We start from the raw sequence: 23,942 nt of genomic DNA, 5'->3' as shown, positions 1-23,942 counted from the left end.
GTCACACAAAGACAATTGTAGAAACAGAAAATATGGGAACCAGAATGATTATTATTAAGGAAGACAGAATAACTTAAGATGCAACAGTCCACCTCGGAGTTATGATTCTGGGAGAAATTCTCTACCACTGAACCGACAAGAAACAAACTACCGACATGATGACAGACGATATAATCATGACGACAGATCTGAATTTAATCAGAACTGGTGGGATTCAAACAGGGCAGGGCCCTCCCGCCAAGTTGAAATTGTAGAAGTTAGATCTCCAAATACGAGTAACGACGCGTGAGCACAAAGACAATGGCTCGCACCGCAGTGAGCCACGTGCGCCAGCTGGCCGTCAGAAAAGCAACAGAGAAGCTAACCTTGAGAAAAATTTCGGAATTCTTTACACTCAAAAAGTAGACTTTGAAAACATTATCACTGCATCTGTAAAGGACATTGCTTATCAACAAGCAAAGATCCGATTTGAAAAGATATCTACAGTAAATGGCATGAAAAGACACACACGCAGATTCGTCATTATTGTCTGGTTGGAAACAACATAATCTTCAAACGTTGCACTGTTGATGATAAGCTATGGGTACTTTGTATTCCTGACGATTTTGTTAATAAGCTCATCTGGTACATTCATTTCAGCTACGCACACTTTGGTACACGAAAATGTTATCATATTCTTCGAATGACTCGTTATTTTAACAATATGGAAAAGACTATTAGGAGAGTCTTGTCTTTTTGTAAAGTTTGTCAAAAAGACAAACCATCTCACATCGTGCTCCATTGTTTCCTATCATTCCTAATAGATTAAAAGAATTTGCTGCTGTTGATCTTCGAGGTCCCCTAGTCAAAACACAGAATGGATTTTCGTATGTTCCAGTCGCTGGTGAACTTCCTTGAAAATTTGTTTCTTTCACACCGTTACGCAAAGCCACTGGACGGTCTGTATCCAAGGCCTTTGTTAAAATTTCTTACATGAAGTTGGACACTTTACCAAAGTCCTTGCAGATAATAGACCACAATTCAGATCTGCTGTTTGGTCACGCATGCTTCGGAAACGTAAAATCAAACTTGTTTTATTTCACTGTACTCACCACATTGTAACCCGTCTGAAAGGGTTATGAAAGAAATCAATAAGCTTTGCAGACTTTATTGTCACAGGAAGCATCAGTGCTGGGACAGATACTTACACTGAATGAAATGCCTCATGACTCCACTGCCTTACCACCTGTTCTTGCATTGAAGAATGAGGAACCAACGACCAGAATCAGAGAACTTGTACCTTTTCCGAATACACGTAAGCTTCGACTTAAAGACATAATTGACTATTAAAAATACTAATTCTGCTGCAGACAAAAGGAGAAAACTACACGGTAGGAATAATGCAAAGAAACTACATATTGGTCAGGAAGTTCTCATTCAACCTCATTCATTTTCACATAAGAAGAAACATTTGAGTCATAAATTCTTTCTGACTTACAATGTACCTTATAGGATCCGAAGTATACCGCATGATAATTGTGTTGAAGTCGCAACTCATCGTACTAAGGAAAGTAAAGGACTACACCACATTTCTCATGTAAAACCGTTTATTGAGAGATAATTTGCTTTCTAACTTAGTCTTTGGTATAAAATGTTTTACTTCACGTTACAATTACGCTTTGTCACACTTAGAAACTGTTAACATGCAACAATATTTTGAAGTCAACTAACCAGTCAAGAACCTATGGAACCTATTAAGACCATAATTTTAAGAAGTCACTTTTGTAGGGAACAGACGACATACTTGTAGTGTGTGTACATGCTGCTGTTAGTTGCACGTTCACGTCACAACTATAACGTCCACATTATTGGAACATACATTGATAATGACGTTTTACTGCAACATTTTGGCTTACTCGAAAAGACATTTCGCATTTAAAGTACTTTCTGAGAGGTTACAGTCGACACAGTATTTGATTTGTTTGACAGCTACACGATTATACTACGACGCTACTAATGAGTGACACAGTTTTCATAATTATTTTTGCGCTGTATTTGTTTTATGTCTGCACAGTTTTTCTGCGATCTTCTGAAAAGTAAATGATATTTTGATAATGAATCTTGTGACATAGCTACAATGAGATAGGTATTTTTCGTAATACAACAATACACTACAGTACAGTACTTTCTTCGTCACGGTTATGTACGTAATAACTACGACATCTATACGCATAGCATTTCTACTTTTGTATATGACAAGGTAAGTACATTGACTTCTGGAGAACTTTGCTTATGAACGACGATAACTTCGACACTTGGACAGTTTTTACCGTTAGCCAATGACAGAAATGATCTTACAGCAAGACGCACAGTTTAGTAATACATGACCCGAATCTGAGTGATTATTTTTCGTACTTGGAATATTTTAAGAAATATTTTATAACTATTATGATGCAGAGAACGTTTTCGGCGATACGTTTTTTTTCCGTTGTTGTTATCTGTAACATCTGAGGGTATAATGACATCAACCCTCAGGTGGGTACATGCTTACTTTGTGTACCATGTATGTGGCAAGCGCAAGAAGCCCTAGCTAATATGGTATTTGGTTATACAGTTTTAGACATCGGTACCATATTTCTCTAACACAGAATTACACAGCTGTCTGATCATTTAACTGAGAGAGACAAACATTTTCTTTACTACGTCACTGACATAGATTTATGTAACTACACAGTTAGATTTCTTCACACTAATAAAATTGTACTTTTTCTTTATTTTGGGAAATTTTCACATTTACTTTAGGAATCACTGTGATACTACGAGAGATTTGAGTGATGTGTGTTGTATTGGATCATGATTTTAGAAATACATTTGACGTAGATGACTCTACTGAAGCGAGCAGAGAGAATTCTTTTAGAGGTTTTGAGATTATTGGAGGAAGCTACGATAATTTTGAGATGTGATTGATCTGTTATGAGATGTTACTATAGAATCGTACTTGAAGAGTTATGAGATGTGAATATATACGTTAATGACAGTACCACAATGGCGATGGAAATTTTTGGACACTATCACTCATGAAATTTCGTTTCTATACAATTCTAACATAATTTTCAACTTGTGAATTGTTTTATTGGTATAAAGCTGTCATTACAGCTGAGACTGCTGTTGTAAATGTTTCGGTTAAGTGTGTGTGTGACCTTCATGTAACACTGAACTGGGCTGCGTGCTACTTGCTTTGAAATATACTTATTGTTGTGTGGACTTTTAACTTTCCTTGTGTCACCGTAGTCGCTTTGCAACTACCTACACCTTCGTAAGCGCTCGCATGTACGTAGAAAAGAGAGGCTGTTGACCTCGTTACTGACATTTCTTGACAGAACGCATCACAAACACAACACGCCATTACTTCGAAACATATGATTACACTGCGGAGCTCATACTTTGTGCTATTTACTGACATGCATACGAAGTGATGTGAAATATTTTTATGTCTACACACCTGATTATGGCAAGTGTCTTCCTATGAGAGTTGAGAGAACTTTTACTGACTTATGAAATGCTATATGGCTATTGAATGACATTTTCATACTGTGCCGTGTACATATTTGTTTATTTTATTTGATATCAAGTTTATAGTTGCGCTGTAGCATTGGTTTTAGACTTTCTTTCCACACATCTATTAAACAATAATTTTATGCTCTACATTCTTTTAAAAAAGGAGCACTAGGAAACGAAGGGTGAAGTGATTGATAATAGGAACTGTATACATAATTTCCTTTCCAAGGACTTGGTATTTTTTTTCTTTTTTTGGTAGAATAGGTTGTTGTGGTGCATCACTTTAGTGTTAAGACGTGACATACTCAGTGATAGGTAAATAGACGTTTCCTTATCTACATTGCTATCTTTACTGTAATATTTTTTCTGCTTATGCTTTGTCATGTTTAGGTATAAGTTATTGCATTTGGTGCTACTATTTGCGAGGCATTGTCCTACTGAATTTTACTTTGTACTACTCTTATAAGCCAGTCTTACCACTGATCTATTTTTCTTGCTAGCTGCATATTGCCTTACATTAGTTGTAATGATGCATTTGCTTTGCTAATTTAGATATACTGCTGCTTGATTTGCCAATTTGCATTTTTTTGTCATTTCTGTTTGTGTTAACTGTTTTGTGCTGCTGCATTTCCTCGTTCTCTAGTTTATGTATCTGAGCTCAGTAGATTTAAATATGTTTAAGAGGGGGTAGGCGACATAAAAGAATGAGTTGTGATGAACTGGGAAGATGTGTATTGAGAACCTATAAAAAAATTTTGGCCAAAAGTGTATTATATATTGAGGAACAATTAATCCTGAAAGAGGAGATGAACAGATGGAAGTAGCGTTTAGGGACATCGGCGAACAAGTTCCTAAAGCACCCCGATACATATGCCTGGCGTGTTGCGAATCACATCATAGGCAGCTACAATTCTGGCAACTAACCTCATCTTCGTATCAACTAGGATCTCGTACACAAGTGGCTTTACATATTCCCATAGGAAATAACCAAGGGGATGCAGGTAAGGTCATCTCGCGGGCCATGGAATTAGACCTCCCCTTCCAACCCAGCAGCGAGGAGATACTGTGACAATACTGCTACATCGTAGTATACTGCACGTCTCTGAATAGCAGTGAGTAATAAAAATGGTCTGTCATTGATTCATAGCACATTCTGTCATAGGAAAACATAAATACGATACAACAGAGCCACCTTATGGGAAATGAAGCAATCAAAACATGTATCACGACTTCCTGGTAATCAGGCTCGTCCTCCTTGTCTCTTTGCAGCAAATAAAGAGTGTACATGTAAATCAGCAGCAAAGTACGTGTAAACGTTTACGCATGTTAGTTGTTAATAAGCTGGAAAACAGTAGTGCTAGACAAAGCGGTAGACAGGTTTATCTCCACATTTCCTTAAGCTGGCTTCTCCGACGCCAAGTTCCCTACCTAAAACTGTTCAGTGGAGCATTCTGTGCGTCCTGTTACATTTTTTCATGCGCTTACAGAAACACCCAGTATATACGTCATACATGTTTTAGACTTTAAAACGCCTCTGCAACCACATAGTTTCATTCGGTATCATACAGTCTGTAATTCTACCCAGGTAGTCAGTGTACGCCACTTCAGACAGTGACAAACACCTACTGGCACTGATAAATACATAGGTTCAATGGTCACCACAGGCTACTAATGAAAAACCAAATGCATAGCAGAGTTGGTTACCTACATAATACCGATATTACTACGTACCTGTTTAGTAGTCATAGATGCTATGCATTAGTAAACACAAAAGACTGCTCAAGATTAGATAGCTATATCACATAACTAATGAGGATGTACTGGATGCAATTGGGAAGAAGAGGACTTTGTAGCACAACTTCACAAGAAGAAACGGTCGGTTGGTAGGACACGTCGCGAGGCATCAACGGATCACCTGGAGGGAAGAGCGGAGGGTAAAAATCGAAGAGGGAGACCAATTGATGAATACGCTAAGCAGATTCAGAAAGGTGTAAGTTGCAGTAGTTATTCGGAGATGATGACGCTTCCACTGGATACAGAAGCGCAGAGAGCTGCATCAAACCAGTCTCTGGATTGAAGACCACAACAACAAACAACAACAGAACATTATTGCTAAGCTTTTTGTCAAAATTAAACGGGAGTCCATTTCCAGAGAATCACTCAATAATTCTATGGAAAATCGCTATTAAAAATGTCTTCTGCATAATGGGATATTTATAACACTAGTATTTTATGGGAGAAGTAACAACTCTGCTTGTCTTTGCGTCTGGATCCACTGCAACCTTGTTAAATTCTGTGAAATTGAAGCTGAATGATCGTGTTGGGATTTTAACCCCACTGCTCTGTGAAACCAGTCTGTGCCTCGACCACTGGGCTACCACGAGCGATAGCCGGGGCCAGGGAACTCTAATGTCGATTGTTACATAAGCCGTATCTTCGGGCGTTTTACCGTTGTCAGGTCGCGGGGTCGCTGCCTCCCCCACCAAGTGCGCAGATACGCCAGCTTATCGCACACCTCATCCGCTATAAGAAGCCCACCAGCCGGCACAGAATTCGTACTTCCTCTGCGAGCAACATGAGGACTGCGACCGTTGTCGTCCTGTCACTGTTGGCAGCCCTTGCGGCCGCCGCGGTTGTACCGCACAGCGAGGGTAAGTCAGTCGCTCTTTCTACCACTATTACTTATTCTCAGTGACTTTAACCATGGCAGCCGACGTCTGGATAGCCAGAAGTCGGTAAAACTCAGTTGTTTCAAACTGCTAATGCTCCTGAGTCCAGATGGTGCCAACATTGGCGAGCTAAAATACAGTAGCCATGTGTTGTTACGAGGCGATTGTCGTGCCAGACCAGTCAGCACATGCGTAATGTCAGCACTGCGAGATTGTAGCGCAGGTTATTCCCCTGCACTGCCTATCCATCCACGGCTTCAGACGTGCTTGGAATCGGTGGGTGGAGCTTGCTTTCTCCGTTCACCACTTCGCCCTACGAATTCTATCGGGTAGTTGTGAGCGGACTATACTTTCGCCATACTGAGTCACTCTTCTACTTGTTCACAGTCTCTCACTCTTACCAGCCTCTACGTAGTTGTTGAAGCGACTCTTGAGTAAGCGGGTAGAGTGTTAGCACTACCACCAGAGTAAGTACTGGTTAACTCAATTAGGAGGAAATCAACCCTTCATGGCCGGTTTTGCGTTACGAGATTTCCTTTTGCTATTCTGAGAACGTGTGTTTGAAAACGAGGCATTCAACATATTACTTCGAGGCACATATGAATCGCAAAGGACCAGGACGAGAAAATTGGAGAGAGTATAGCTAAGACGGACGCATTAGGCAATTGACGATGGGATATGAAGTACCCTGCACCACATACACATGCATTAGGTAGCTTGCAGAGAACGTATGTAGACGAATACTGAACCTCTCATTATGAGGGACAGAGCAGTACCGAAGGCTACATCCGCATGTCTACTCTGCAGTTCACAGTGAGGATCCTGACGGATGGTTATTCTGACCGCTCCAGTCTCTAATGTCTAAATCTTTCCGTTGGAGCTCGTTATTTTATACGATGATCATATCTCCCTACACAAGGTAGGCGGCAATAACCTATTTTCGCCTTCAGAGGAAAAAATGAAACGATTGTATGACAATGTTGGCTGGAAGGCCCCATCTGGGGAAGTTCGACCACAAATGTAAGTCTTATTGTAGTCGACGCCACGTTAGGCGAATGGCGTGACGGTGATAAGGATGAAATGACGTTGAGGACAACTCAACACCCAGTCGACGAGCGGAGAAAATCCCCATCCTGGACGGGAATAGAACCCGGGCCCGTTGCATGGGAGGCAGGCATATTGCCACAAAGATAAGCAAGCGGACGCGTTCAGAGGAGAAAGTGTTGCTAATATTTCGTAAAACGAAAGCGAAAAACACTTCGTGCTAATGGTTGCCAGTCCAGCTCTCGTATTATATACGTGACAAATTCGCCCCTGTTTCGGGATACTAAAAAACGAGCTGTCCTTCTTTAGTTTTTTCAATGTCCTCCCTCAACCTTATCTGGTAAGGATCACATACAGCACAGCAATGTTCTAGCAGTGGGCGGACAAGCGTAGCGTAGGCTGTCTTTCGTAGCCCTTACGCTTTTTCTAAGCGTTCTGTCAATACACTCCAAAATCCTGCTGCAAATATAATGTATAATAGGGAGGCATTAGTATTAGTCTTTTTCGTGGATAATGTGAACGCAAACCTTCCATGAACAAAAAATAAAAAAAAAATACAGCACTGAGCTGTCATCTTACACGACTCTTCTGCCCTAAAACTAGTAAAATCCGTTTCTTCTAAAATCTTTGAATAATTCGTAGTAGCTCTTACGTTTGCCACTGGAGCACATCATGGAACTAGCGTCGCCAATAGTCAGAACACAAATTTAGTCAACCTTCACTTCCATAATTACTTAAGTACGTGGGACAAAAAAAAGTTATCACCCCCAGGAGATAACACGCACAAGCCATCTAACATCATATGCTGCATGCGTTGTCGTAAATTTTTATTTCCGTTGTGAACGTAATTACACTCCTGGAAATGGAAAAAAGAACACATTGACACCGGTGTGTCAGACCCACCATACTTGCTCCGGACACTGCGAGAGGGCTGTACAAGCAATGATCACACGCACGGCACAGCGGACACACCAGGAACCGCGGTGTTGGCCGTCGAATGGCGCTAGCTGCGCAGCATTTGTGCACCGCCGCCGTCAGTGTCAGCCAGTTTGCCGTGGCATACGGAGCTCCATCGCAGTCTTTAACACTGGTAGCATGCCGCGACAGCGTGGACGTGAACCGTATGTGCAGTTGACGGACTTTGAGCGAGGGCGTATAGTGGGCATGCGGGAGGCCGGGTGGACGTACCGCCGAATTGCTCAACACGTGGGGCGTGAGGTCTCCACAGTACATCGATGTTGTCGCCAGTGGTCGGCGGAAGGTGCACGTGCCCGTCGACCTGGGACCGGACCGCAGCGACGCACGGATGCACGCCAAGACCGTAGGATCCTACGCAGTGCCGTAGGGGACCGCACCGCCACTTCCCAGCAAATTAGGGACACTGTTGCTCCTGGGGTATCGGCGAGGACCATTCGCAACCGTCTCCATGAAGCTGGGCTACGGTCCCGCACACAGTTAGGCCGTCTTCCGCTCACGCCCCAACATCGTGCAGCCCGCCTCCAGTGGTGTCGCGACAGGCGTGAATGGAGGGAAGAATGGAGACGTGTCGTCTTCAGCGATGAGAGTCGCTTCTGCCTTGGTGCCAATGATGGTCGTATGCGTGTTTGGCGCCGTGCAGGTGAGCGCCACAATCAGGACTGCATACGACCGAGGCACACAGGGCCAACAACCGGCATCATGGTGTGGGGAGCGATCTCCTACACTGGCCGTACACCACTGGTGATCGTCGAGGGGACACTGAATAGTGCACGGTACATCCAAACCGTCATCGAACCCATCGTTCTACCATTCCTAGACCGGTAAGGGAACTTGCTGTTCCAACAGGACAATGCACGTCCGCATGTATCCCGTGCCACCCAACGTGCTCTAGAAGGTGTAAGTCAACTACCCTGGCCAGCAAGATCTCCGGATCTGTCCCCCATTGAGCATGTTTGGGACTGGATGAAGCGTCGTCTCACGCGGTCTGCACGTCCAGCACGAACGCTGGTCCAACTGAGGCGCCAGGTGGAAATGGCATGGCAAGCCGTTCCACAGGACTACATCCAGCATCTCTACGATCGTCTCCATGGGAGAATAGCAGCCGGCATTGCTGCGAAAGGTGGATATACACTGTACTAGTGCCGACATTGTGCATGCTCTGTTGCCTGTGTCTATGTGCCTGTGGTTCTGTCAGTGTGATCATGTGATGTATCTGACCCCAGGAATGTGTCAATAAAGTTTCCCCTTCCTGGGACAATGAATTCACGGTGTTCTTATTTCAATTTCCAGGAGTGTATTAACGCTACTCAACAATGCCAGTCAGCGTATTCATCATGTGCTTGTACATTGCTGATAACCACTAGCAAGTGAAACAAATTGCAGTGTAAAATGTTTCTATGGCTGTTTCGTAAAAAAATAAAAGATTATTTGATAATGGTGTAGGTAGACCATCTCGCTGCACTGTGGCTGACGTTTCGATGTTGTTCGTACTTAAGCTTTGGCTTCATTTTCTGCTTTTGTACTGTTTGTCTGGGGGTTGTGTACATTGATAATTTGGGCCTGTAAAACACATAAGCAACTTAAGGAGCTGTAGGAATATTGTAGCTTTCGTTATGATTTGCATGAATGAACCTTTTTACTTAGATGTCAGAGGCCTTCACCGGTTTAGAAATTTCATTTTTTTTCCTAGGTAAAGTTATTTGCCAACAGCTTTGAAATTCAATACACGCTTCAACACACAGGGTCGTCACAAACAGTGTAAAAAGGTTGTAAGGGTGATGCTGGGCAGGCGGACCTGAGGTGCAATTGTTCAGAAAAAAATTCGATGCGTTGCGCCATTTCCGAGTTATTTAGCACTGAATTACCCAATGACGTTGTCGTCCGCGCAAATTGAAGCAGTCTGCGTCGCCAAACGTGTTCTTTGTTTGGTTTCTTCAAACCGACCAAATGTAGCTTTTAATCATCTAACTTAAATTTATTACTTCCGAAAAAGACATTTAAACTGGTAATTAGCATTTCATAAGGTGGTAACTCACGGATCCACAGATGTTTGCACATTACACCATTTTAGCGCGTGCATGTGCTTGAATCTTGTTCCAGCGGGCAGAAGAAGTAAATATTACCTTCTCTCGTTCGCATTGTCTAACCTTCTCTCCCTTTGTTAATGTGCGTAGTAGCCTGAGTCGATTTTGAGGAAAGATGCATAATATAGTAGGTGAATAAACGTCAGTGAATTAGATGTAAAAGAGAAACCATCGTTGAGACACCTATGAACTATGCATTCAGCAAACCTCGTATGCGTATTGTTATAAGCGGAACTACGCTGTTCTGCAAGTGCCTATGTAAGTAAATAGGAATCTAAATGATGAATAAAAATGTATTAAGGAAAGAGAAAATTTCCTGTATGTTGGACACCCTAATTCTCCTCCTTGGGCGTAAGAAATCGTTTAAGGGGCTCCGGAACGCCCTATACTTGCAATGTTAAAATTACGCTTATAAATTACATCTTTCCTCACAAAGTATTTGCGGAAGGAAGTTGAACTTTTTACAGATTATTTATTGTAATATGGGCTACAACTTAACACAGGCATTTTACAAAATTTTAGTTTAGTTATTAAAGATGATTTTTTTTTCAATTGTAATGAAAATTCACAACATTTTTTTGGAATTTTTTATTTATATATTCAAAAATATACAGTTTTTTGGAAAAAGGCTGTGTTAAATTACGCAGAAGGTACTGTGTAACATTTACTGAAAGTTTGAAACAAATATGTTTCGAAGATCCTTAGAAAACATGTAATTAGTATGAGAAAATAAAAGTTTTGGGAATCGAGCGACAAAGATTGGATTAACTTTTTAGTGCATTACAGGTCCATAGGATGGATTATCTTCATCCTCTGCAAACTCCTCCTCCAGCTTCCTCTTGTTCCTCCTCTTGTTTACTCTTGCTTGTATTTCTAGACTCTTTACAGCCCTGTCTGCAGCCCGAAGGCGTTCCTTGTCTAAAGCAAGCATCGCTCGTACCATGTTGGAAACTATCTTCATTCCCATATTTCTAAATACCTTGCACCTTACAATGTTGCCATCATTGAAAGTCGCAACAGCATCATACACACCAAAGTGAAGTGTTTCTATTCAACCAAATACAGTCTTGGGGATTCTCGACCATATAACATTATTTACACTTTCATTGGGGTTTTGAGTTTTTCCGTGAATACACTTTTTCAACAGTTCAGGTGCTGCTAAGTCTCTGAAAATAGGTTTAGCCACAACACATACTTTATCTCACATCTCTAAAATGTACCTGATGAACACGGACGTTAATAATAACACCATTTGACAGCAGTTTAACAGCGCCAGAGTGGGCCACGCCCATGTAGAACACATTTCAAAAAAAAAAAAAAAAAAAATAGTTGTAGTCTTCGGAATTGAATAAATTATATATCTATTAAAAGGTAATGGTCTGCAGATTCAGAAAACGAAAAAAGTAAAAATTGAACTTTTCATGATTTTGAGCCTTTTCGGAGCCCCTTAAAGACAAATAAAAAATTATAGGTAACGTACAAGTTACAGTCGCATGTTGAGCTTGTATAACACACACACACATATATATATATATACTGTGTAGAGTAAACGTGCAATACTCCCTATAGCAATTTTGTTGTGGTCTCACCACCTGAATGATTCCTATTGTATCTAATGTTTTTTTTTTTATTGTTATTCCAGCCGGTAAGGAACTTCTGGAGAAACAGAACAAGATTTTGGCGCTCTTCTACCACGTACAGCAGCCATCACTCATTAAAGAAGAACAGGAAATTGCAAAGACCTACAAACCTATTGAACATGTTGACAACTACCAGGTATAAATACGTGACGTTACAAACCAGGATCCGATTTCTTGGACGGCCAGACAACTGTAGCGAACTTCCGTTTTTTTTTTATCTTTACAGTTCAAGGAGAAGGTCGAAGTTTTCTGGAAGTACTACGTCGACGCTGGCTTCCTGCCCAAAGGGGAAGTGTTCTCCATCTACTACCAGAAGCACTACTACCAGGCCCGGGCAGTGTTTGAGCTGTTCTACTTCGCCAAGGACTTTGAGACGTTCATCAAGGTACGAGCGCTACGACACAAAATACTACTCAGTTTTGCTTTTTTCATTTTGCTTGAAGCAGCAAGTTATTAACAAACGTTCCTCTTAATTTTTGATCATACCTATGTATTTGCAAATAATAACATACCTTCAATTTTTTTCGTTGGCAAATTTTTTCTTCGGCTTATTTGCGTAACACCGACGTGAAGCAGCTTATCGAATAATATCCGTTCACCACTATGTCCAACTTTAATAAGTGGGCGCACATGTAAGGCATGTTCAGCTCACAATATGTATAATGTCTTCCATCTGGTGCTCCAACATAGGCAGTCTTCATAAAGATGCCAAAACATCTGGGACGTTCACCCAAACCAAATTCCACAGATCTCAAAGTTCTTAATGAATCCAGAGCAAACGAAGTATCTTGTGTTAGCACTGGGAGGAAGAGCATACATAATTTTTTACAACTAAGACATGAAAATTGTCATTGGCAAATCTGTCCTAAATCCGCCTACTCCCCATCAAACTATATGAAACTCACAAATAATCTGCAGAAATTTGGGCTCCGCGTTCCTGAGCAAGACTCATCTATATTCCCCGCATTGGTTACATCGTTTTGAAGGAATGCGCTGTGTAAAGTGAGATTGTACACGAAGATACTGGTCGATTGTGTCTTCATCTAAATTTTCACCTATGTCTGGACACTAGGAAGTAAGTCGTAGTTAGCACTGCAGCTCCCCGAAACATTCCTCGTGTATAGCGAGTGTCCTTTTGATTCCAGACGGCCATTTGGGCGCGGGAGCACCTGAACGAGGCACTGTTCGTCTACTCATTCACTGTCGCTGTGCTGCATCGCGAGGATACCAAGGATGTCACGCTGCCAGCTCCCTACGAGATCTACCCGCAGCTCTTCGTCAACGCAGAGGTCATCCAGAAGGCATACGACGCCCAGCTACAAGGTGTGTACAAACAAACTATGTGCACGTTTCATTTCCGGAGCCACCACCAACTGTGCAAAATAAATCGACAACCAGATCAACTATAAGAAAAATATTTTCTATACAACAATCGTTGTTACCCACCTCATCAGTGGCTGAATGTCAGAAGGATTCTTAATGTGTACTACGTCTAAGAATCGAACGTAAATACTTATCCACTAGTTTGTTGAGTACATATCCGCCCGTATAGGATTCATGTAGTTCTTGTCCTTGTTATCGTGGTGGTGGCCTTCCATCCGATGACAGGTATGATGCAGCTCTCCACCCGACTCTGTCCTCTGCAAACCTGTCCATTTATGCAGAACTACTGCAACCTACATCCATACGAATCTTGGTCTCACTCAACAATTTTTACTTCTCCCGTCTTCCTTCCCTAACATTCCCCACCACGTATCAAATGCTTCACTCTTTTAATCGAGTTCTGGCCATAAATTTCATTTCTCCCATATTCGATCTGTCAATCTAATAATCGGCATTCTCTTCTTGTGCGAACTCTTTACAGTCCACAGTACACACCAGTAAAAAACTACCCCAGAGAAATAAGTTTCACAAACGCTTGTCAGCATATTCTATGCTTTCTGCTTCGCGCATCATCAATTACTTTTCAGCCCAGATAGCACAAATCATCTACTTACTTTTAGTGTCTCCTTTCTGTTAAGTAGATTCCTCAACATCGACTGCTGTAACTGACCACGTTGTTGTATAAATCAACGTTCCGCCCCCAGCTGCAAACGACCTTCATCATGGTGATGGAAACGGAATGATGTAAATGTAATGCTAATGTAGTGGCCAAGACGTTGCTCTGTATAATAACAAAATCGCATGGTCACGTACGCGGAGAATTTATGTTGTTTTATGTGGGGTGACTTGTAATTGCCTAAAATAATTGTTCCCGTTTACATGAAACTGTTGAAGTCATGGTTCCTTGACAACAAAAAGTACTTGAGCTAAACGTATACCGGGTGGTTATAATTAAAGTCTGCATCACACAGTGGTCCACTGTGCCTTTTAACAGGTGTATGGTAGTGAAACTTAGTGCACATTGTGATGCGTTAATGCGGAAACGATTTTTGCAGGATAATTATTACTTCCAACTTCGGCCACCAGGTGCGAATCTGCCGCTGTGAATGCAAGAAAGACGTTTAACAATGTTTCTTGTAACGGCTTACGAATAAGACGTTGGCATAACATCTACATCTACATCTACATGGATACCCTGTAACGCACATTTAAGTGCTTGGCGAAGAGTTCATCGATCCACCTTCACAATTTTCTAGTATTCCGATCTCGTATAGCGCGCGGATAAGATCGAACACCTATATTTTCCATTCGATCTCTGAATTCATTATTTTATCTTGATGATCATTTCTCCCTATGTAGGTCGGTGTCCACAAAATATTTTCGCCTTCGGAGGATAAAGTTTGTGATTGGAGTTTCGTGAGAAGATTCCGTCGCAACGAATAACGCCTTTTTTTAAGCTGCCCAGCAAAAAACTGTGTCATTTCACTTACGCTGTCTCCACTATTTCGCGATAATACAAAACGTGCTGCCCTTCTTTGAACGTTTTCGACGTACTCCGTCAGTCCTATCTGGTAAGGATCTCACACCGCGCGGCAGTATTCTAAAAGATGGCGGACGAGCGTAGTTGTAGGTAGTCTCCTTACTAGATCTGTTACATTTTCTAAGTGTCCTGCCAATAAAAGGCAGTCTTTGGTTAGCCTTCCCCACAACATTTTCTAAGTGTTCCTTCCAATTTAAGTTGTTCGTAATTGTAATTACTAGGTCTGTAGATGAATTTACGACCTTTATATTAGATTGATTTACCGTGTCACCGAGGTTTAACGAATTTCTTTTAGCATTAATGTGAATGACCTTACACTTTTTGTTATTTAGGGTCAACTGCCAATCTTCGCATCGTTCAGATAACTTTTATAAATCGTTTTGCAATTTTTTTTTTTGATCTTCTGATGACTTTATTAGTCGATAAATGACAGCGTCATCTGCAAACAACCTAAGACGGCTGCTCAGATTGTCTCCCAGCGTTTATATAGATAAGGAACATCAAAGGACCTATAACACTACCTTGGGGAACGCCAAACAACTCAGATAGGAATAATGTTGATTTTATTATCTACAGCTGCCAGAAATAACGCGTTAGCATATGTACCAAATTTCGCTGCCATACGATAATTACAACCAACAATGGACATCAACAAGTAGCTGCACTTTCATTATAGCAACACGTTACAACACACAATCGCTAATCAAAACTCCGTGTTCCGTTCTGCAGGTCAAGTCAGCTCTAAGGAGGCTCCTTACGTATTCTACTCCAACCACAGCGGCTACCCCGTGCCGAGCAACCCCGAGCAGCTGGTTTCCTACTTTACCGAAGACGTCGGCCTCAACTCCTTCTACGCATACCTGAGCTACAAGTACCCCTTCTGGCTGAACCCCGCCAACTACAGCCTTCCCGAGTACAAGTACCGCGGCGAGAGTTTCTTCTTCGTCCTGCAGCAGCTCCTGGCTCGCTACTACCTGGAGAGGCTGTCCAACCACTTGCCTGACGTCAAGGCCATCGACTACAACCACCCTGTGCTGGTACGTCCGTTTCACTTTCCTGCAACGACAGTGGAGAATCCACCTTCCGAACGACGACACTAAATTATGTATTATGTTTGCAGGTCGGCTACTACCCTGAGCTGAGGCTGCAGAATGGACTCGAGGCCCCAGCGCGCCCAGAGGGAGTCTTCCCCCGCAACGTCGACATCCTGTACGTGGAAGAGATCAAGAACTACGAGAGGAGGATCCGCGACGGAATCGACTACGGCTACCTGTCAGGCGTAAGTGTGTCATCGCAGATTTGTCTCTAATACGATTTCATACGGATTGTGTCCATCATTAATGCTTACGTTTCTAAAACAACAGTACAACTACGAGAAGTACAACCTGAGAGAGAAGGACCTCACCAACATCCTTGGAAACATCGTCGAGGGCAACTACGAGAACATCAACTGGGAGTACTACGGCGCATACTTCAGGAACCTCATCTCCCTCTTCGGCCACATTGTCGACCCAGTTCACAAATACGGAGTATGACCGCATGATGTCCACTCTCTGACGTTACACTGGTTTCATTTCAATGCGAGAGTACTTAACTTACTTTTTTTTAGGTTCCTGCTAGCGTCCTTGAACTACCAGAAACCCAGCTGAGGGACCCACTCTTCTACAGGATCGCGAAGCGCGTTCTTTCCATCTTCTACCACTACAAGAACCTTCTGAAGCCTTACACTCACGAGGAGGTAAGTAATGAAACCTCTGATGTAAAAATATACCTTTTCTCGTAGAGTACTACATTAGTCGTGAACTAAACTGAATCTTCTATTTCAGCTGCTCCTGCCAGGCGTAACCGTTGAAGATATCACCTTCGACAAACTCGTCACATACTTCGACAGCTTCGACTTTGACATCAGCAACGCTCTGACCTTCTCCAAGCCTGAAGACGGTGAAAAGTACAAATTTGTGGCTCGCCAGGGTCGCCTGAACCACAAGCCGTTCTTCTACCACATCAAGGTTAAGAGCGACAAGGAAGTCGACTCCGTCGTCCGTGTCTTCATTGGTCCCAAGTACGACGCCCTCGGCCGCGAGCTCAGCCTGGAGGAGAGGAAGCAGTACTACGTTCTCCTGGACATCTTCAACCAGAAGCGTAAGTCATGACTGGAATAATTCTTACTGGCCATAGAATCCGTATTCCTTTTAAGCGGATCTACGAAAGATAGAGCCAGATTAGGTGAGATTTTTGTCGATGGCATACCAGTCGCACATGTCAGCTTCGACGCATACTGTAATGATGATGTGGCATGTGACTCCATAATGTGCAAACACAGGGATAACAGAGCACTGACATTATACTGGGTTTAATGGGTGTAAAGGTAGATATTCCTGTTACTAACTGAGGTCGGCACCTGAACAATATTACATCAGTATTTACATCATTTGCTGACACGTAATTATTGCTATTAACTAACTGCATGTTTTTAGGTTGGTTAGTACCTACAATCACGCGTGGCAAGAGCAAGATAGTAATGCTTATTTTCCCCTGGGCAGCAGGCCATGTGTTGAAGTGTGGATGCATCGACACAAAACGGTTGGTCTATATTGACAGTTGTAATCTACTTAGTGGGGCAGTTACGATCATGCAGAAAACATCAGGTCGTAAAGTTTGTGATGTGTTTGTAGGAGGACAGTTCGACATAGAGAGAAAAAAAAACAATACACAGTTTTGTGTATGTATTAAGCCGCTACACTTAAAAATACCTGCACTTATACGGGTTACACTCTGTATAATATATGAAATGTTGGGTATGACACTTTTTATATTATTTTTTTGGAATGAAGTTTTGTGGTGGTATATTCATCTATAGCATATCCCAAGGTCTACGTGATGCTGTAACGTGACAGTTTGGTTGTGAGTTATCACAGTCAACGAATGTGAAAACAAAATCTTCGAGGAACTTACCTAGTGATCTGTAGGGTGGCCAAAGATCTAGGTTGGCTTGAAAAGTGACATTTTTGGGTCTTGGATGTCAAAATTAAACCGAATGCTTAAGCTAGTCCCACTTTCTTCCCTAAATACCGAGAAAAAACACGAAAAGTTCGGTCCTTACGTCATTACACTCTGCAGCAATGGGCATCCAATCCAGTTTCCTGCCCAGTGGGGTCAACACATTAAAGACAATGCATATTCTTGACATTCCGTTATTGAGATGGCTGAATAGTTTCCTCCCGAAAGCCAATAACATGAAGCTTGGCCTATTAGAATCAGTTGATAACTGGTGCTGACCGTACCCTTCGCCTTTTGCAGTGTCCGTTGGTGAGAACGACATCAAGCGCAGCTCCCGAGACTTCCCGCTGTACGGCAAGGAGGCGCCGAGCTACTCGGACCTGCACCACTCGACCCTCGCCGCCCTCAAGGGCGAGAGCAAGTTCTTCCTGGACGAGTTCCGCTCGCACTTCGGCTTCCCGCAGCGGCTGGCGCTGCCCCGCGGGACACGCAGTGGGCTGCCGCTCAGCGTCTTCGCCATCGTCACCCCTGCCGTCTCCAAGGAGAAGCACCCCATCCTGGAGCACGGCGACAACCACCCCGCCGGATTCCCGTTCGACAGGCGCGTCGTCGAGTTCGAGTTCGACGTGCCCAACGCGCACTTCGACGAGACGTTCGTCGTGCACCGCCGCGAGGAGGACATCAACACCACCGCCTGAACTGGCTGAGTTCCTCGAGCATCTCCATCAGACTGACCTACTTGCTCATCGACTATCACTCGCTCTTTTACATGCCTTTTTTACTTTTTCGAAAAATATAAAAATTTGAACCTAAAACACTGTGTCTTTGTTCTTTTACGTTCTCAATTACCAAGGAGAAGAATGTGTGATAACTGTAAGTTGGCCAATTGGATGAATGGACTGAGGGCAACAGAGGAAGTACACCCAGCACCAGTATAGGGTGAAAAGCCGTGGCTATCGCCTGCAGGATAGAAAGTTAACCAGTGGTTTATGCGTCCACGAGAGCAGAAATCATGCACAGAGCTAAAAATCGCTAGACATTTTTCATAATTAAAACTGACATCGTCTTACATATAAACACGTAAATTACATATACTCATCACAAGAAAAGAAAGCCATATGAAATGGAGTGGGGTACAGAACTGTAATACAACAGACAAAAAAGGGTACCTCACATAAATGTGTTCGTTGGATGACGGCGGCTGCATCCAAAGGCAAATGACTACCAGCCGATTTAGGTGATGGGTGTTGGTCGCCCAACAGAGAGTTAAGAATCTATATAGAAGGGAACATCTTTCAATTAATCTACTCAATAACCAGTCACTAATCACAGGCTCCCCTGTGGCATCCACCTACCTACAGCTGCTTTGTTAACCTTACTAAATAATGAAATACTGTGGACAGACACTTGTGTAAGTTATTCTTCTATTCTATGGCTCAAATTAGAACTATATTCGCTGGTGGGACGATATCCAAAAACGTCTCAATTAACACAAAGCAAGAGATTGAGAATTTGTACCCCTTCGAAGAAAAATTACAAAAATGCTAATTATCTGCTTTTTCTACAAATTGTCTGAATATCTAGATTCAAGTACCGAAGAGCCCTGCTAGGTCAATGGCAAGTATTAGTCTTCGTTGTATGCGTGATTATAATGTGCTGTATATAGGACTCATTATTCAGAGATGTAGGTAAATTTTCTCTGTGGAAAATACCAACAGAAATAAATTTTAAACTAATAATTGCAGTTATATAGCAGATATCCACTATAACTGAGCACATAGCAGCTTTCTTTGTGATTGCCTTAATAAAATTCATCTGGTGTAAGACTGAATAGCACCGGGCAACACATTGGCACTTTAATATTAGCACAATACAGGTCACCGGGCGAGATGGCAAAGTGGGTAGCACACTGGCTCACATTCGACAGGACGACGGTTCAAACCCAAGTATGGACATCCTGCTTTAGGTTTTCCATAATTTGCCTTAGTTCATTGAGGCAAATGGCAGGATCGTTCCTTTGAAGGGGTATAGACGATTTCCTTGCACATCCTTCCTCACTCTGATGGGTCAAATGACTTCACTGTTTCGTCTGCTCCACCCAAATCAACCAACCAACCATTCGGTGTCACTAGCAGTCCCAATGTCGCCCAATATGACAATACATATTACGTATCCATGATTTAATTTCCTGTCATCAACGCATATTTTTACTAGTCTGATAGAAAACTTGTTAGGAATCCCCAGCTACTACCCATCAAAAACAAAGCATATTACTTTACTCTGCGACAGATGATAACACATGTCCATCCCATTTTCATAACTCCTCAGCTAGTTTGGAATACCCCTCCTCGCTAGCATCACCATGGCACGTTGCTTTCCATACCCACCTCTCTATATCTCACAGCAAGGAGTTATCCATTCTCGAAAACTCCAATCCCGCTGCCACATATATATCAACTTATTCCAAACCAGGCAATGAAGGCTAACCTAACCTACCCACCCCTTCCCAGCTGAAGGCTCCAATCAATCTTCCTGTGGCATACCTGGAATCCTACTCACTTACCGACATCCTTGTCCTGTTTCTTCCTAGCGCCATACACATTCTTCGTATATTATATTGGTTTCAGTACTGTTCTATGGATATCACAAAACCTTTATTACAATTCATTACAGAACACACATTGTTGTCTTAATAATCAGTATTTTATCGACAGCGTCTCATCATAAGCACTGAACGGGTATGAATGACTAAAGAGCTGTTGTTGGTACGACTGCTCCGATGACGCCACCAATAAGGGTAAACCAATCCCACATGACTGGGAAGTGGAGCACAGGGCTATTTTTGGCACAGTAGGTCATGGTATTTTCGATTTCAGCGACACAATGTCCTCAGAGTGCACCCAGCACCAGACGCCAACCAGCTTAACCAGTGTGGCGTCGGTAGAAGCGGTGGCGGAATTCGGAGTCACTGAGGTTTGAAGACAAACGCATGGCACAATCGGCTTCACTCTGAAACAGAGTTCTGAATAAGTGATGTGATCTGCAGAACGCCTTCAAGTTCGTTCTCCCTCCGACTATCAACAACACTAGCTGAAAAACCTACTTAAAACACACCAAATAACAAGATACAGTCACAAACAGTTTATGGATTGGATGAGCAATTCGAGGTGCATTCAAGTTCTAAGGCCTCCGATTATTTTTCTAATTAACAACTCACCCGAAATCGATGAAACTGGCGTTACTTGTCGACGTAATCGCCCTGCAGACGTACACATTTTTCACAACGCTGACGCCATGATTCCATGACAGCAGCGAAAGCTTCTTTAGGAGTCTGTTTTGACCACTGGAAAATCGCTGAGGCAATAGCAGCACAGCTGGTGAATGTGCGGCCACGGAGAGTGTCTTTCATTGTTGGAAAAAGCCAAAAGTCACTAGGAGCCATGTCAGGTGAGTAGGGAGCATGAGGAATCACTTCAAAGTTGTTATCACGAAGAAACTGTTGCGTAACTTTAGCTCGATGTGCGGGTGCGTTGTCTTGGTGAAACAGCACACGCGCAGCCCTTCCCGGACGTTTTTGTTGCAGTGCAGGAAGGAATTTGTTCTTCAAAATATTTTCGTAGGATGCACCTGTTACCGTAGTGCCCTTTGGAACGCAATGGGTAAGGATTACGCCCTCGCTGTCCCAGAACATGGACACCATCATTTTTTCAGCACTGGCGGTTACCCGAGATTTTTTTGGTGGCGGTGAATCTGTGTGCTTCCATTGAGCTGATTGGCGCTTTGTTTCTTGATTGAAAAATGGCATCCACGTCTCATCCATTGTGACAACCGACGAAAAGAAAGTCTCAGTCATACTGTCATTGCGCGTCAACATTGCTTAGCAACATGCCACACGGGCAGCCATGTGGTCGTCCGTCAGCATTCAAGCACCCACCTGGATGACACTTTTCGCATTTTCAGGTCGTCATGCAGGATTGTGTGCACAGAACCCACAGAAATGCCAACTCTGGAGGCGATATGTTCAACAGTCATTCGGCGATCCCCCAAAACAATTCTCTCCACTTTCTCGATCATGTCGTCAGTCCAGCTTGTGCGAGCCCGAGGTTGTTTCAGTTTGATATCACACGATGTTCTGTCTTCATTAAACTGTCGCACCCACGAACGCACGTTCGACACATCCATAACTCCATCACCACATGTCTCCTTCAACTGTCGATGAATTTCAATTGGTTTCACAGCACGCAAATTCATAAAACGAATGATTGCATGCTATTCACGTAAGGAAAACGTCGCCATTTTAAGTATTTAAAACAGTTCTCATTCTCACCGCTGGCGGTAAAATTCCATCTGCTGTACGCTGCTGCCATCTCTGGGACGTATTGACAATGAATGCGGCCTCATTTTAAAACAATGAGCATGTTTCTATCTCTTTCCCGTCCGGAGAAAAAAAATCAGAGGCCTTAGAACTTGAATGCACCTCGTATGTTGACTGATGTCAATTACTTGAGCACCTAAAAGAAAGTAAATTTCCGACATGAAGAAATATTGAAAGACATGGCAAACAACACAATTCAAGTCGGTATCATACATGATGTATATATGCAGACTGAAGAGATGAATGAAAATTTGTACCAAGGTCAGGATTTAAACCTAGGTCTATTACTCACTATGTACGTGGGCTTCTTCTGTGTTGGCAGCGCTGTGTAGCGCTTTGCATTGGATCTCTGACTGTGCTTTCTTTGTAAGAGACTCTGTGGCTGGTTGGACTCGTTGTTGGAAGCTAATCACCAGTAGTTTGGGCAGTTGGAAGTTGGTCGCCAGCAGTGATGGAAGTACTGTTGGATAGTTGGAGGTGAACAGCCAGCAGTGATGGATTTCAGATGTGAGAAGTTACATTGATGAAGGGTAGATGGTCTGAAGTGTTAGCGTAGGCTAACAATCTGGAAGTATCTGACTTGGAGATTGTATATTAGTCATCATTATATAGCTTTGTACTGGATGTCAATGAAGATTTATTTTCGTGTTTGAACTAGATGTGACATTACTAAGGTAAAAAAATACATTATTTGGTTTGCAACAAAATCTTTGCCTTGCTAATCATACGCCTGTTAGTAGTTAGTGACTTTAGTAGTTAGAATCTTTGGTCTTTCTTCTATTCATGTCAGTGGTACACAAAAATGAACACGTATACAATGCACACAAAGAAAACTATACAGTATTCTCCCAGAATTGGGCAATTTTGGTAGCATTAGGAGCTGCAGACGTTAAGTCCTTCATGCTACTGCTGGTTGGGCATGAGTTACATTTGAAGAGATGCCGGGTTGTCTGAAATTCACCGCATTCACACGGTGTTGTGTTGGCATTTGGCTGTTGGAGGTTTCATTTAAGGAGATTGTCCCTCGATCTTGTGACTTCCAGATGACCCACTTCTCCACGTGTCCAGGCGGCAGGGATTCTTGTGGTGTCATCCAGTTTGACAGGTGTTGGCATCTTTCTTTCCACTTGGTGAGTCGGGTAGCCGCAGCTGATCCTTCTAAGGGCTGTGAAGTTGTTAGGAAACTCTTCCTGGACTTCAGCCTTGGCTTGGCAGGTTGACATCGAAAGAGTGGATGTGAGGTCATTGTATTCGATTTATGCCTCTCGATGTTAGCGGCGACCGCTCTTCTGATGTCACATGGAACAGTTTCAGCGAGTCATTGAACTTTGTCCATGGCGGTTGGCCTTAGGCCGGGGCCACACGAGCGGAATAGCTGCGGAACGTCAGACGCGCGGTAAATGACCGCACCGCTATGGAGCATGGGGTAGATGCAGCAGTCCACACAGGGCGGAACGTCTGCGGCTGCGGAATTTTGCCGCTTGCCAGCCACATCGCCCATAGCGAGACGGAAAACCCGCTGAGGCACACGCAGCGCTATGGGTCATGAGAATCAATTGGGCATATCACACGGGCGGTGCGACAGGTGTGCGGAGAAGGGCCAGCTGACAGCAGTCAGTGCTGGGAGCCGAGTAGAGTGGCCAAATTGCAGCAGGCTGTTACGTGCTCCGTTCCGTGTGACTACAAAGTGAC

At 43.0% G+C, this 23,942-nt stretch overlaps 1 protein-coding gene and 2 long non-coding RNA genes across 3 annotated transcripts in view; 1 reads left to right on the top strand and 2 right to left on the bottom strand.

The window, feature by feature from the left end:
- The window catches only part of LOC126161397 (uncharacterized), a 45,963-nt gene extending 27,601 nt beyond the window's left edge, over positions 1-18,362 (bottom strand). Inside the window, exon 1 of the long non-coding RNA XR_007534908.1 lies at positions 18,256-18,362. This is a non-coding gene — a long non-coding RNA (uncharacterized LOC126161397). The remainder of the gene's footprint in view (positions 1-18,255) is intronic.
- LOC126161395 (uncharacterized) overlaps positions 1-23,942 on the bottom strand; it is a 96,078-nt gene that overhangs the window by 29,028 nt on the left and 43,108 nt on the right. The gene's annotated exons all lie outside the window — the stretch shown is intronic.
- Positions 6,040-18,690, top strand: LOC126161394 (hexamerin-like). Its single transcript, XM_049917174.1, has 10 exons — positions 6,040-6,188; positions 11,955-12,088; positions 12,179-12,337; positions 13,098-13,275; positions 15,605-15,912; positions 15,996-16,154; positions 16,240-16,404; positions 16,485-16,613; positions 16,702-17,017; positions 18,176-18,690. Exons 1-10 carry the CDS (start codon positions 6,113-6,115, stop codon positions 18,571-18,573), a joined length of 2,022 nt encoding a protein of 673 aa, XP_049773131.1. The 5' UTR covers positions 6,040-6,112; the 3' UTR covers positions 18,574-18,690.

The sequence above is a fragment of the Schistocerca cancellata genome, chromosome 2 (assembly GCF_023864275.1).
Source record: "Schistocerca cancellata isolate TAMUIC-IGC-003103 chromosome 2, iqSchCanc2.1, whole genome shotgun sequence".
NCBI classification, from domain to species: domain Eukaryota; kingdom Metazoa; phylum Arthropoda; class Insecta; order Orthoptera; family Acrididae; genus Schistocerca; species Schistocerca cancellata.
Note: the sequence above shows the minus strand (reverse complement) of the source record. Positions and strands in the feature narration are given on the sequence as shown.

Coding starts and splice junctions, on each gene's coding strand:
- LOC126161394 (XM_049917174.1), top strand. CDS start 6,113: ATGAGGACTGCGACCGTTGTCGTCCTGTCACTGTTGGCAGCCCTTGCG. Junction 6,189..11,954: donor GGTTGTACCGCACAGCGAGG/GTAAGTCAGTCG, acceptor TTGTTATTCCAG/CCGGTAAGGAACTTCTGGAG. Junction 16,614..16,701: donor AGCCTTACACTCACGAGGAG/GTAAGTAATGAA, acceptor CTTCTATTTCAG/CTGCTCCTGCCAGGCGTAAC.